The sequence below is a fragment of the Trachemys scripta genome, chromosome 3 (genome assembly GCF_013100865.1).
Source record: "Trachemys scripta elegans isolate TJP31775 chromosome 3, CAS_Tse_1.0, whole genome shotgun sequence".
NCBI classification, from domain to species: domain Eukaryota; kingdom Metazoa; phylum Chordata; order Testudines; family Emydidae; genus Trachemys; species Trachemys scripta.
The window spans coordinates 182488807-182502909 of NC_048300.1; the positions used below are offsets into that span (position 1 = coordinate 182488807).

The 14103-nt window shown below is 46.6% G+C and overlaps 1 protein-coding gene across 1 annotated transcript in view; it reads left to right on the forward strand.

Annotated features, from left to right (window-relative positions):
• LOC117875531 (b(0,+)-type amino acid transporter 1-like) overlaps positions 1-14103 on the forward strand; it is a 28304-nt gene that overhangs the window by 4337 nt on the left and 9864 nt on the right. Inside the window, exon 2 of the mRNA XM_034766911.1 lies at positions 11128-11261. Within this exon, the coding sequence (XP_034622802.1) occupies positions 11128-11261 (134 nt within the window). The remainder of the gene's footprint in view (positions 1-11127; positions 11262-14103) is intronic.

The window sequence follows — 14103 nt, forward strand, 5'->3', positions numbered from 1 at the left end:
ATTCATGGAAGATAGGTCCATCAATGGCTATTAGCCAGGATGGGCAGGAATGGTGTCCCTAGCCTCTGTTTGCCAGAAGCTGGGATTGGGTGACAGGGCATGGATCACTTGATGATAACCTGTCTGTTCATTCCCTTTGGGGCACCTGCCATTGGCCACTGTCAGAGGACAGGATATTGGGCTAGATGGACCTTTGGTCTGAGCCAGTATGGCCGTTCTTATGTTCTTATTTTCTCTCTCCATAAATTGGGGATTAAAATAGTCACCAATCTTTGGTTGAATGGAGCCATGTGAGTGCAAAAGTATACAGAGCATATTTCATACCAGTGCAGCACCAAACAAATTTACAGATCTAATAGAAGGTGGACAATTCAATAGTAATTTAAATTACAATGAATATCTTACATTACACAGCACTTCTTCCCGAAGAATTTTAAACACTGAAAGGCAGACACCTTTAGGGTGGAGAGAGACAATCTACGGAAATACAGCACACTGTTTCACAGCACAGGTAGGAACAGGAAGAATTTTGGTCAGGTGCTCTCCACTTGTGATATCTTCAGTAAAAACCCCCTGTGTTTATTATTTGATAGTTCATAGATGTTAAGGCCAGTAGGAACCATTGCAATCACCTAATCTGATTTGCTGCATAACACAGCCCAAAAATCCTCACCGTGCTCTCAGTCCAGGTCCCAGTGGACAAGTATTCACATCACAAAAATCCATAGGACAATTAGGGCTAATTGTCACCAATGATCTACATGTGATCTAACCCTTTGACATGTTGAATGTCCAGCAATACACATGGATATTTCATCAATTTCAGGGAAACATTCATTGGATGATGCAGCAAACAGGTGGCCTTCAGGATTGGCAGCAAATAAGCTAACGTTAAAATGATCAAGAGTCATGCAACGGATTAAAGTACAATACATCTTTGTAAATGCCTGGTTTAATTATTCACTTGACAACATAATTATCATTTTTTCTCCATTAGGAAAGGAGTACTTTCTAGTGGGAAATGATAGCTTGTAATCTTAAAGAGTTGTGGTTAAACAGACACCCTTGGAAAATCATTATTCAGTCATAATTGGACCCTCAGAAACTAACCAATAAATAAGAGACATTTTATGAGAACATGTTGGGAGATAGTATGTCTAGTGGGTAGGGCATTGACCTGGAGTTCAAAGAGACCTGGATTCTATTCCTGGCTCTGCTACTGACTTACTGTATAACCGTGGGCAAGTAATTTCACCTCCCTGTGTCCCTGTTTCCCGCCCACCCCTTTGACGGTCTTGTCTATTTAGATTGTAAATCAATCAGGGCAGGGGCTGTCTATGTGTTTGTATGATATCTAGCCGAAGGGGACCCTGATCTCAGCTGGGGTTTCTAGGCACTATTGCCATACACATAATAATTATAAGTGTAACTGACTCCCATCTTGACTCAGATAGGTCCGTGCAATGGCACAGGTGTCGGCACATACAAACATTACACCACAAGCTTTGGAGCAAGTGTTGTCTGTGCAGCCATAAGAGCCATGTGGGCATTTAACATTTGATGTCACTCCAAGAATGACAGTCGCTCTGAAAAAAAAAAAGAGATCATTATTCCCAGGGCAGGGATAGAATGAAAGTCATAAGTTAGTGAGAATGTTACACTAAACAATAAATGTCATTAGGGTATAACGCAGTTAGCAAATCCTGCACTAGCTACTGGTTAAACTAACTCTTTGGTTCAGACCAGGATAAACTGGCATGCGTCTGTGTGGTCCTTTGGAGGAATCACAGAGGTATTTCCAAAATTGGGACTATCTGTGGTGCAGATGTCTTTCCTCTTTGTTCCTCAGCATACAGTCTCTCTAGCAGGAGTCTCCCCATGATAAGCCAATTCTCCTACAGGATGGGAAGGAAGGACGAGACTGATATTGTTATTTTTAAACACGTAGTGGTTTAAACACTTAAACACTTAGTGGTACCAGGTACTGTGATTAAATTTATTTAATTTATATTTATTTATTGTAGATCTATTCAGGGTGAAAGTAACTTAAAGGACTTACTGGTACGCCGGATTCCTGAGCAGGGGAGTGGGGCCTCAACCAAAGGGGCGGGGCCTTTAAATCCCCTGGGCCCTTTAAATCCAGATTTAAAGGGCCTGGGGCTCCAGCTGCAGTAGGGAAGGTCCATGATGCTAGGGTGCTCAGGAGATTGGGGTTGTACTGCAAGGGAAAGACGGGAATTTATTCTTCCAAAACCATGTGACTACGTATGGTGCTTCTGTGCCGACATTTATTCTGGGGACTCCATATACCCACTCCTACCATGGTTCACGAAGCCTCACCCCAACATCTCTGACCCAAGAAAAAGGGAATTAAACTACAGACCAAGTAGCTACAGAATGGTAGTGAAGTGCGCTTTTGGGCAATGCCTCGTACCCATCTGGATGCCAATGTGGCCAACGGGGTTTGGATTATCGTGGTGAGCTTGCTTTGTATAAAGTATGTGGGGCTCAATGGGAATACTTCCACAGCCAGTGGGCACAAGACAGAACTGCTTTCCCAAGCCTATACAGGCAACCCCCACCCATGTGCACACTGGTCCTCATTCCTGGAGGGCCAGCAAAATTCATGATGCTGTGAGCTCACACATAATGGCATAACGAGGAGCCAGATGGTAAATTGGGACTGTGTCGGGGTACACTATTATAACAATGTAGTACTGCTTGACAAGCGCAATAGAGCATTGCCACATACTTCAAGGGATACCTAGATAGGTTTTGATCCCCTGCAGTGCATGTTCTAACTGAAAGCAGACAATTGGGAGAGGACCCTCAGGGTTAACACCTGTGGACATGGTATTTCATTGTGGAGACTTTTAATGCACTTCCATATCATCATTGAGCAATGTTTTTGTTTCATGTTAACTGCTCTGTTTGGGGTCGGTTTATGGGAAGTGTGATGGGGTATTCACCCCACACGAGCCCGGAAATGATTAATGTGGCCCAAGAGGGGTTAAGTAACATGGTAGATCACACCTGAGGGAGAGTTAGGCTTGATGAGCAAGCACTGATTGAGGATGAAGCCCAGTTGGGCAGGAGCAGGCAGGGCTGGTATAGGGTCAGGAAGAGAGGGCAGAAGGAGGCAGTGCTGTGGAAGTCTGTGGTTACGCTCTGGGCTTAGAGAGGGAAAGAAGGAGACCCAGGGGAAGAGTAGAAGCCCTGGGATCCTGGCCCTGAAAGAAAGGTTTAACCACAAGGGTGGTGGAGCAGAAGCCTGATAGGGGTGGAGTAGGAAAAGGCTCAGGAAAACGGCAGCAAGGTTTAGGATGGTGCAGACCTTGGCTGCTGATTTGAGAGTGCCTTGACTGGTACCCGGAGCGTGGATGGGCCCAGATTCCCCTACCAGTCACTGGGGAAGCAGCACAGGGGTCTCAAACTCAATTTACCTTAGGGCCAGTGCCAGTCCTCAAATTCTCGTAGCGGGCCAATAATGTCACTGAAGATGGTGTTCAGAAAAGAAAATGTTGATATTGTATTTTTTATTTTGAATTTCTTAGAAATAATAAAACTGTCATACAACTTTATACAATTCTTCACCTGCCAGAGAGTTTTTAGTGTTTGCCAATACCTGGCAATGCTTCAGTTCTGTCAGTTTGTTGATGTTTGGCCTCAGTGATTGAGCAGTTGAAACCTTCAGGATTGCAGCAAGGTGTGCATCAGAAGGTTGTGTTCGGTATTTTGACTTGTTTATATTCATTGTGGAAAAAAGTTTCGCACAAATGTAAGTACTGCCAAACAAGGACATGATTTTTCTGAAGGTTTTGCAAAGATCTGGGAAAGATGGTGGTGGTTGTCTGAAGAACTCTGTGACATCCTTGGTTTCTCTGAATTTAGTCTTTAAAGATGTGTTGCACTTGCACTGCATATCTATGAGTTCCATTTGTAAATCATATGGTGCTGTTTCCACATCAACAGAAAACGGATTAGCAAACATATCGATGCTTTCTTTGTGCTTTCTGAAATCTGAAAACGGCTGATCAAATTCTTACAAAAGCAGGTCAAGCTTAGAAGTGTATTCAGAACCACTGAACTGTATTTCAGAGCCGAGCTCTTCCACAAGTGAATTGCATGCTGGGAAATGAGTGAGATTCCCCTGAGAAATCTGATTTTTCCATAATTTTAGTTTAGTTGTGAATGCTCTCACATTATCGTACACTGCTGTCACCAGCTGGCCTGGACCTTGCAGCTTCAGGTTTAGGGTATTCAGCTCTTGTGTTACGTCAACAAGGAAAGCAAGATCTGTCATCCATTTGTGATCTTCAAATTCTGGTACAGCCGTTTTAATTTCTTCCATTAATCTTTTCACCTCTGTTTTCAATTCAAAGAATCTCTTTAAAGTAGAACCCCTGCTTAGCCAGCGCACTTCAGTGAAGTAGAGCAAGCCACCGTATTTAGATTCAATTTCCTCCAGGAAAGCACGAAACTGTCTGTGCTGCAAGCCCCTGGAGCGAATGTAATTCACACATTTCACAACAACTGACATGACATTATCAGATTTCAAAGATTTACTGCACAGTGCTTGTTGGTGAATGATGCAGTGTAACGCTATTGGTTGCTCAGCGTTTTGCTCGGCTATCTTTCTTTGTACTAGTGCTACCAATCCATTTTTTTGACCAATGACTGCTGAGGCCCCATCAGTAGTTAAGCCTGCTAACAAGTGCTATGGCAGATGGGATTGTTCCAGTGCTTCTGTGAGGCAGTGAAAAATTTCACTGGCCGTTGTTCTACCACGCATTGTTGAAAAGCTGAGCAATTCTTCAGTTACTGCCAAGTTTTCATCAACGCCTCTCCCAAATATGGCAAGCTGCACACTGTCAACCAAATCGGTACTCCCATCAATTGCGATTGAATATGCGCGGAAAGCGGTGCTTTTCTCAATGAGCTGCCCGTCAATATCTTTAGAGAGCTCAAGAATACGCTCTGCTAGGCTGATATTGCTGAAAACCTCTCTCCTAGTGGGACATATGATCTCACTGACTTTAATAAAGCATTGTTTAATAAATTCACCATCAGTAAATGGCTTCCCACACTTAGCAATCATTTCACTCATGACATAACTTGCCAAAACTGCTGACTCTGACTCTTTTCTCACTTTCTGAAGAAGCTGCTGCTGCTTTGCTCATTCTTTTTTCAATGGTAAAACCATCTTCTCCCTGTGTTGTCCCTGATATTTATCATAGTGCTGTGCATGTTTTGTTGTGTAATGTCGTTTGATACTGTAGTCTTTTAAAACAGCAACTTGGTCTTTGCAGTTCATGCACGAGTTACTCTGTTTGTACTCAATGACAAAGTCTCTCAGGGACCACCAAGCACCTTCACCGAGACCATCCTACCATGAGGCAGTTCCTGCTCCACACTCCATGCTCTGCTGACAGGAGGACCTTGCTAGGCTGGGCCTCCTTGGGTACAAAAGCGGCTGAGAAGGCACAGTCATGGTCTGCCCACTGGTCAGATGCAGGGAGGGGGGAGCATGGCTACTACCCTAAAGAGATGGGGCAGTGGGTGGTTCTAACCCTCCCTGTGTTGTGTGTCTGAGATTATGTTCTCATCAGGTTCAGTGCCTCCTGATGCTCCTGCTGAGACGGCCTCTCCAACACAACCTACCAACATTACATGAGACAGTGGGTAAAAAAGTAAATAAAGGGCCCCATTTCATTACACAGACCTGCAGTGCCGACAGCTAGAAAGAACTTCTTTCCTTTCTTCTTATCTTCACCTTATCTTATCTGCCAGCACCAGGCACATTGCCTCCGTGCAGGCACTGCTCCTGGAGCTCCCATTGGCCATGGAGTCAGCGCTCGGGGAGGGGGACGGAGGCAGCATGCCCCCTTGCGCTGTTATTGGAGCCTCCTGAGTCACGCCACCTCCTAGCCCGTTTCCCATTCTTTTCCCTCGCTCCCTTGGCCTCCTGCTGCCCCAGCTGACTCTGCCCAGCAACTAGTGACGCTGCCTCCATGGCTGACTCTGCCAAGCAACTAGTAATGGTATCTCTGTCCCTCTCCCCCAGCCAATGGGAGCTGCAGGGGGCAGCATCTGCAGCAGACAGAGCCGGCAGCGTGGCTGCATGGGTCACGGCTCCACCAGCAACAGCAGGGATAGGGAACTGCTTGCAGGAGTCAAGCTGCCCGAGGTGAATGTCCCCCAGGCAACAGACCTCAAAAGTTTTATGAATGAGACGTTGCCGAGTGCAACCCCTGGGAGGGTCCCAGGAACAGCAGGATGGAGCAATGTTGGGGTGAGGGGCATGTGAATCTCTCCTGCCCCCTCCCCTCCCGCCCTCCCTCCCCCTGGCCGGCAGCTACGAGGGCCGGATGAAAGAACTTTTTAAAAAGTTTCCATGGGCCACAGTGGGGAGGTTCTTGGGCCGCAGATGGCCCACGGGCCGGGACTTTGAGACCCCTGTATTAAGATATATACATCGAACAAGAACGGTTTGTAACATGAACAAATGAGCTTCCTACCCCCACCCCTCCCTCCAAAGCCAAATTCTCTTACAAGTGGGCAAAAATTACTTTATGCAAAGACATCTCCACAACCTTCTCCTCTCCTTGAGAAGAGGGGGAATGCCCGTGGACTATTGTGTGGTGTGACAAATTGGGACATCTCCTGTGTGGCGTTTGGGGGCCGAACACAGGCTGTGCTAGGACTGGACCGGGCTCCCTCAAGAGGGGATTTTGGTGCCTGAGGAGGACATGGTGTTGGGCATCCAGCATGTCCCTCCCCAGCAGGGAGGGAGTTGGGATTCACTGCTGCTGGAGGAGGAAGAGGTGGTGTTGCCTGTTCCCGTAAAAGAGCAGCGGCCCCAGCAGTGGGCAGGCCCTGAAAGCGTTCCACTAGGGGCTGCATGAGTGCATGATTCTATTCCCTCTGTGCACGCTCCCATTGCCCGAGCTGTCTCTCCATTTGCAGGAATGCCTCATCCTGCCTAAGAGCCTGATCCTCTCTTGACCTAGGAAAGTCCGACTGCCCCGACTCCTGTCTACACCAACAGGCAGGTCCTCCAGAGTCCTTGACATCTTCCTTTGCTATGTCTGGGGTGCCCCTCTGCCCTACCACCAGAATGGGTTCCCTCTCAGCAGCAGAATGTCTTGCCACGACAAAGACCCGGGTAGCATTATATTTCATTTTTTCCTTGGAATGGACCTAAATCCCCCCACATAACACAACTGTACTGCTGAAGGCCACAATATTGATACTTTTTAGAATCCAGGCAATGCAGCTGTTACAGTCCCCTTCTTTCATACTACTTTGGCAGCCCACAAGGAAGCAGCTGAGATTAAACATGGTAAGATACCTGCCTTACTTTTATTAAAATGCAATGTTTACAGCGTGTGGGGTTGGTTCGGTTCTTTCAGGGGTCATGGTACAAGTCACCTTTCTGTTCTTTAAAGGCTGCCCATCACTTGGAGAACATAGCAGTCCTGAACAGACCAGAATCGAAAAGACTCTGGAGGGCACCCGGCCACCTATGCTAGAGATGTTTCTAATAAGGGTGGCCCCTCTATTGCTGAGTGGAGGAGTTTGGTGAGCTACGAAGCTGGACCACACCCATTTGCCCTGCTGTTAAACCCGGGGAACCAGCTTGAATTTCTGCTACACCAAATATTTGCTGAATTATGCCCTCAGGGCTGGGTGGAAATTTGAGAGGAAATTGACTAGCTAGCAGACAGAGTTTCCTTCCCATGGTAAAGAAACAAAGAACAACAGAAAACATCCACTCACCCCTGAACTCATCCCACACCCCCCGCATCACCAGAAAGTCCAACCCCTGTGTTCAGTGAGCAGCACTGAAAGGGACAGGGAAACTACAGAAGTGCCTTTTCTTCACTGCACCTTTGGATTCAGGGCTGGCTCCAGGGTTTTTGCCACCCCAAGCAGCTAAAAAAAAAAAAAAAAAAAAGCCGCGATTGCAATCTCGATCTCTACCGCCGCCACTTCAGTCTTCGGCGGCAATTCGGCGGCTGGTCCTTTGCTCCAAGAGGGACTGAGGGACCCGCTGCCAAAGAGCCGGTCGTGGCGCCTGTGACGTTGTGCAGTCTATAGGGTTTTATAAAAACTTGATAATAAGTCAATATAATGTAACTGAGATAGTTTTAGAGAAAATACGGTAATAAGTGAATGTAAGTAACTGGGATATGCCTCATGCAAAAGGTCTCTTGTAAGGTATCATTACAAAGCTTATAATCTACTGAGTATGATCATCTGATTTGTATAAATGTACCACTCTTGTATCTAAAACTAGAAATATAAAATGTAACTCTGAGGGCCTATTGTAATTGTGTAAAGTGTGGACCATTAATGATGGTTTGGAATCTTGATGACTCCCATTGTCTGCAGATGGCTGTATTTACCTGTGAGTCTTCCTGTATATGTGTGTGCTGGCAAGTGAGTAATGAAGTCTTGCAGTGACATGTGATCATGTCACCTGAACTGGAATCCATCTTTAACCTGGTGCTTTTCCAGTGAAGGGGGGTGGAAACCCAGAGAGACAAAGAGTTCCCGCCTTATGCAAAAGATATATAAAGGGGGGAAGAGAAGAGAGAGGAAGGGAAGCCATCATGAAGAATCCCCTAGCTACCACCTGAGCTGCAACAAGAGCTGTACCAGGGGAAAGAATTGTGCCCAGGCCTGGAAGGTGTCCAGTCTGAGAAAAACTTACTGAAGCATCTCTGAGGGTGAGATTATCTGTATTCGGTTTGATTAGGCATAGATTTGCGCATTTTATTTTATTTTGCTTGGTGACTTACTTTGTTCTGCCTGTTACTACTTTGAACCACTTAAATCCTACTTTCTGTATTTAATAAAATCACTTTTTATTTAGTAATTCACTCAGAGTATGTATTAATACCTGGGGGAGTAAACAACTGTGCATATCTCTCTATCAGTGTTATAGAGGGCGAACAATTTATGAGTTTGCCCTGCATAAGCTTTATGCAGGGTAAAACGGATTTATCTGGGTTTAGACCCCATTGGGAGTTGGGCATCTGAGTGCTAAAGACAAGCACACTACTGCGAGCTGTTTTCAGGTAAACTTGCAGCTTTCGGACAGGAGATTCAGACCCTGGGTCTGTGTCTGGAGCCAGACGGGAGTGTCCGGCTCAGCAAGACAGGGTGCTGGAGTCCTGAGCTGGCAGGGAAAACAGAAGCAGGGGTAGTCTTTGCACATCGGGTGGCAGCTCCCAAGGGGGTTTCTGTGATCCAACCCGTCGGCAAACTCATAAATTGTTCGCCCTCTATAACACTGATAGAGAGATATGCACAGTTGTTTGCTCCCCCAGGTATTAATACATACTCTGAGTGAATTACTAAATAAAAAGTGATTTTATTAAATACAGACAGTAGGATTTAAGTGGTTCAAAGTAGTAACAGGCAGAACAAAGTAAGTCACCAAGCAAAATAAAATAAAATGCGCAAATCTATGCCTAATCAAACCGAATACAGATAATCTCACCCTCAGAGATGCTTCAGTAAGTTTTTCTCAGACTGGACACCTTCCAGGCCTGGGCACAATTCTTTCCCCTGGTACAGCTCTTGTTGCAGCTCAGGTGGTAGCTAGGGGATTCTTCATGATGGCTTCCCTTCCTCTCTCTTCTCTTCCCCCCTTTATATATCTTTTGCATAAGGCGGGAACTCTTTGTCTCTCTGGGTTTCCACCCCCCTTCACTGGAAAAGCACCAGGTTAAAGATGGATTCCAGTTCAGGTGACATGATCACATGTCACTGCAAGACTTCATTACTCACTTGCCAGCACACACATATACAGGAAGACTCACAGGTAAATACAGCCATCTGCAGACAATGGGAGTCATCAAGATTCCAAACCATCATTAATGGTCCACACTTTACACAATTACAATAGGCCCTCAGAGTTACATTTTATATTTCTAGTTTTAGATACAAGAGTGGTACATTTATACAAATCAGATGATCATACTCAGTAGATTATAAGCTTTGTAATGATACCTTACAAGAGACCTTTTGCATGAGGCATATCCCAGTTACTTACATTCACTTATTACCGTATTTTCTCTAAAACTATCTCAGTTACATTATATTGACTTATTATCAAGTTTTTATAAAACCATATAGACTGCACAACGTCACAGCGCCCCTCTCCGTTGGCCGCCCCAAGCACCTGCTTGGTGGGCTGGTGCCTGGAGCCGGCCCTGTTTGGATTAACACCTCTCCACTGCTAAGGGCCACGGCATTCTGTCAGAACTGCCAGAGAGGATGCCTTACTCACTCCCACTTCTCCCCGCTTCTGCAAAGTGACTCGGTGGAGAGAGAGGCCACATGGACTGGGAATGGTAATAAACATTTGCAATGGTCACACAGGGAGAATAGACTGCTCTGCCTTTCCTTGGACCAACAAATGGTTCCCTTTCCCTTCTCGGACCCATACCCAAGCCACCACCTCTCCTCCCCCTCCATGCAACTCCCATTTGCAAAGGGCAGGAAGTGGAAGAGAGGGAAGTGGGGCAGGTTTCAGTCTTTGAGCAACCGTAACCATAAGTGTCAAAGGTGGGGGAGATAGCTCAGTGGTTTGAACATTGGCCTGCTAAACCCAGGGTTGTGAGTTCAATCCTTGAGGGGGCCACTTAGAGATCTGGGGCAAAAAATTGGTCCTGCTAGTGAAGGCAGGGGGCTGGACTCGATGACCTTTCAAGGTCCCTTCCAGTTCTAGGGGATGGGATATCTCCATTAATTTAAAAAATTGTTCTTTTCCCATCCGGGCCCTATCAGAACCTGCATCCCTTTCCCTTTGGTCAGCTTGATCCAGTCTCTAGCTCTGTTCAGCATGCTGGCCAACAAATGCTCAGGCACACAGGAACTCTGTTATAGCCGCTGCTAAATGCTTTACAGTGGTTCATGGGAATTCAATAAAATAGGTTATGGCACAAGAATGTACATGTGACCATGTCCAGTCTCACCCTATCAAAGGTTTTGCGGTGCATTAATTGTCAATGAAGATTTCAATTCCAGAGTGAGTTGGCCATCAGCAAGAAGCAGCTGTAAATATCCATCGCTGTGTTGGAGTCCTTAGCTCATCCTTCTTTATCTGTTCCCTAGGTGAACCTTCCAAGAGCAATGATGATTGCCATTCCTTTGGTGACATGCCTATATGTGCTGGTAAACGTAAGCTACTTCGCAGCCCTGACTCCAGCTGAACTTCTGTCTTCGGGCGCTGTGGCCATCAGCTGGGGGTGAGCTATGCATGTACTAACACTGTCACTGCGGCCCAGTGGCTAGGGCACCAGACTGGCATTCTGGACAACTAAGTGCTACTCGCAGCCCTGCCACTGGCCTGCTGAGTGATCTCGGGCAGGTCACTTCACCTGTTTCCCCACCTGTAAGATAGGGATAATGACACTAACTTCTTTTGTCAGAGGCTTTGAGATCCACGGATGGAAAAGTGCTATACTATTATTAGATTATTTTTTATATTTTTGTCAGCCCAAAGATTTCCAGAGCACCTCCCAAGCCATATAAACACAGTACCACCGAGATGGACCCATAGAGTGGGATAGTGCCACGCAACAGGCTCACAGGCCACAAAGAGCTAGTCTGATCTATTCTGGATTCTGGCTCAGGCCTTGGGTAAACTGTGTCTTCTTAGACCCTTTTTCAACCCCCTTAGTGCACCCCTTTCAAGTAACAGGCCTATGCCTCCACTTCTCTTGGGAATGGGACTTAGTAGGGGGGTGGTCACCTGCTCTGGCCCTGGAAGGGTCAAAGCCAGCCCTGGGATAGGGCTTAGGCTGCGAAGCAAAGCCTGGGATGATTGGGGAAGTAGCCACAGCTGGGATGACACCCCAATGAATTCGCAGCTGGCCCTATAAAGGGGCTGCTAGGCTGGAGCTCAGGCACAGTCTCTCTCTAGAGTTGAGAGGGATGGGCCTGGCTGCTGGGAGCTGAGCAGGGTACCTAGACTGGAGCAGGGCTGGGGAAAGGCCAAAGGAGCTGGGGAGCTCCAGCCTGGAAAACCTGCAGGCCTTGACAAAGGCCGGAAGGGGAACTGGGGTTGCAGAGGGGCAGCCCAAGGGTAGGCAAAGACAGCAGGTCCAAACCCTCCTTGCCGATGATGAGTGGCAATTACACTGCAGTCTGCCCCCAGTGAGTGGGGGCTAAACAGTGACTGGCAGTAGCCAAAGACTGAGGTGAGGTTGGCATAGGGGGTTGGGGAGACCCAGTGAGACTGTGGGGTACTGCAGGGGGCAGAACCCTGAGTGAAGGGGCACCGGGGTCCGGGAGGGACACAGGGCCAGCGGCAAGGGGAGACACTGGCCTGCAGAGGGCGCTCTGGAGGCTGGCAAGCTAATTCCCTGGACGATCAGCAGGAGGCGCCGCAGGGGAGAGTTGTCGCCCGACTACAGACCCACAATTCAAACACTCTCCAACTGGGTCTCCCCCTTCTGATCTAACTCCATATAAATAAACACACAGAGCATGCACAATGTTCATAAAAATAATAAATCCCCTACCCGTTCATTGCAAGCTCCCAGTTACTTCCATCTCTGGGACAGGAGAAGCAGATGGCCTGCTTGCTGCAGCTTCTGTGTCTTTTTCCATGTGTCTCCTTTCATTGCTGCTCACTGACATTCCCTGGACAGCCTCTCCAACTTGCTCACCCCGTGTATCTTTTCAAGGCCCCGTGTCCTGCGATGGTTCAGTTTTCTTCTATGATCCTAGGCTTTGCCTTGGGAAAAGTAAACCATTCTAGCCTGGCTGGAGCCAAGCAGGGGGTATCCCTCCATTAACATCTTCCCCATTGTTTCCTCAAGGATCTCTAGCATTCTCCATGATAGTGCCACTGTTTCATTTCCTGTTTGTCCCCACTCTAACAAATCCTTAAATTGAACTCCTTGCTGTTAGGCAGGATAATATTAAACAGATAATCTGAGGTACAAAAGAGATTTATAAAAAGCCAACACATCACTCCCTCATTCTCCACATCCTGCATACACAGACCATAGAATTTCATCAAGTGACTCCTGCATCAAGCCCATGGCTTCTGGGTGAGATCTAGCATATCTTTTAGAAAGCCATACAACCCTGATTTTAAGACTTCAAATGACAGAGAATCCACTACACTTCTAAATAAGTTGTTCATGGGATGGGAGGACAAATTTTGGCCACAAACACTGAGGCAATCTCTATTCTTATTAAAAATGCAACAGGAGCTTTGTTTCTATGGGTATGAGACAACATCTCAGGTTTTAAGAACTCATTTATGCTCTTATTGCATTGTTAATAACCCTTAATGTAATTGAAAACAGGAGTTCAAAGGATCAGTGTTCTGCTCAAACCAGTTACAAAACCCCATTAAGTTATTGGGGCATGAACTTTCTCTGCACTTCCTTTCCTGTCATTCCTGATTAACAAGTTATTTGTGAGTTCTCTGTTTTATAACCTGCCTCCTTCTCCTGCTTGACTAACCTTTTCACCCTGAGAGCACAGCTTTGGAGGAAACATAGCCCCAGCAACCAGGAGGTGGGCTAGTGTGCAGTGCATGTCTGAGGGAGGAGGGGGAAGCCCATGGTGACCAGGAAGGTGGGTAGGGCAAGATGCTTATGGAGCATGAGTGAAGATTCCAGCAGCAGTGCAAGAACTCTGACAGTCACATGCTTTAACTGCTGGTTAAAGTAAAAAAAGCTGCTAGAGAAAGGCATTATCTAGTGACCAGAGCATAGGACAGGGGGCTAGGAGTTCCTGAACTCTTGTCCTCCCTCAGATAATTATGGCTGAAATTTCAGAAGCATGGTCTCCCTTTGGGCATAATTTGCATCCACAAAACTGCCTCAGCATTTCTTTTGAGTCAGCAATTGGGCACCTTGAGAAAGCTTCTCAGATTTGCACCTGCAGTTCATTTTCAGGGCCTCAGAAGTGCAGCTGCCAATTTTGTAGGTGCAAAACAGTGGTGTTGCCAACTCTTGTCAAGTATCAGGGGGTAGCCGTGTTAGTCTGTATCTACAAAAACAACAAGGAGTCTGGTGGCACCTTAAAGACTAACACGGCTACCCCCCTGATACTTGACAAGAGTTGGCA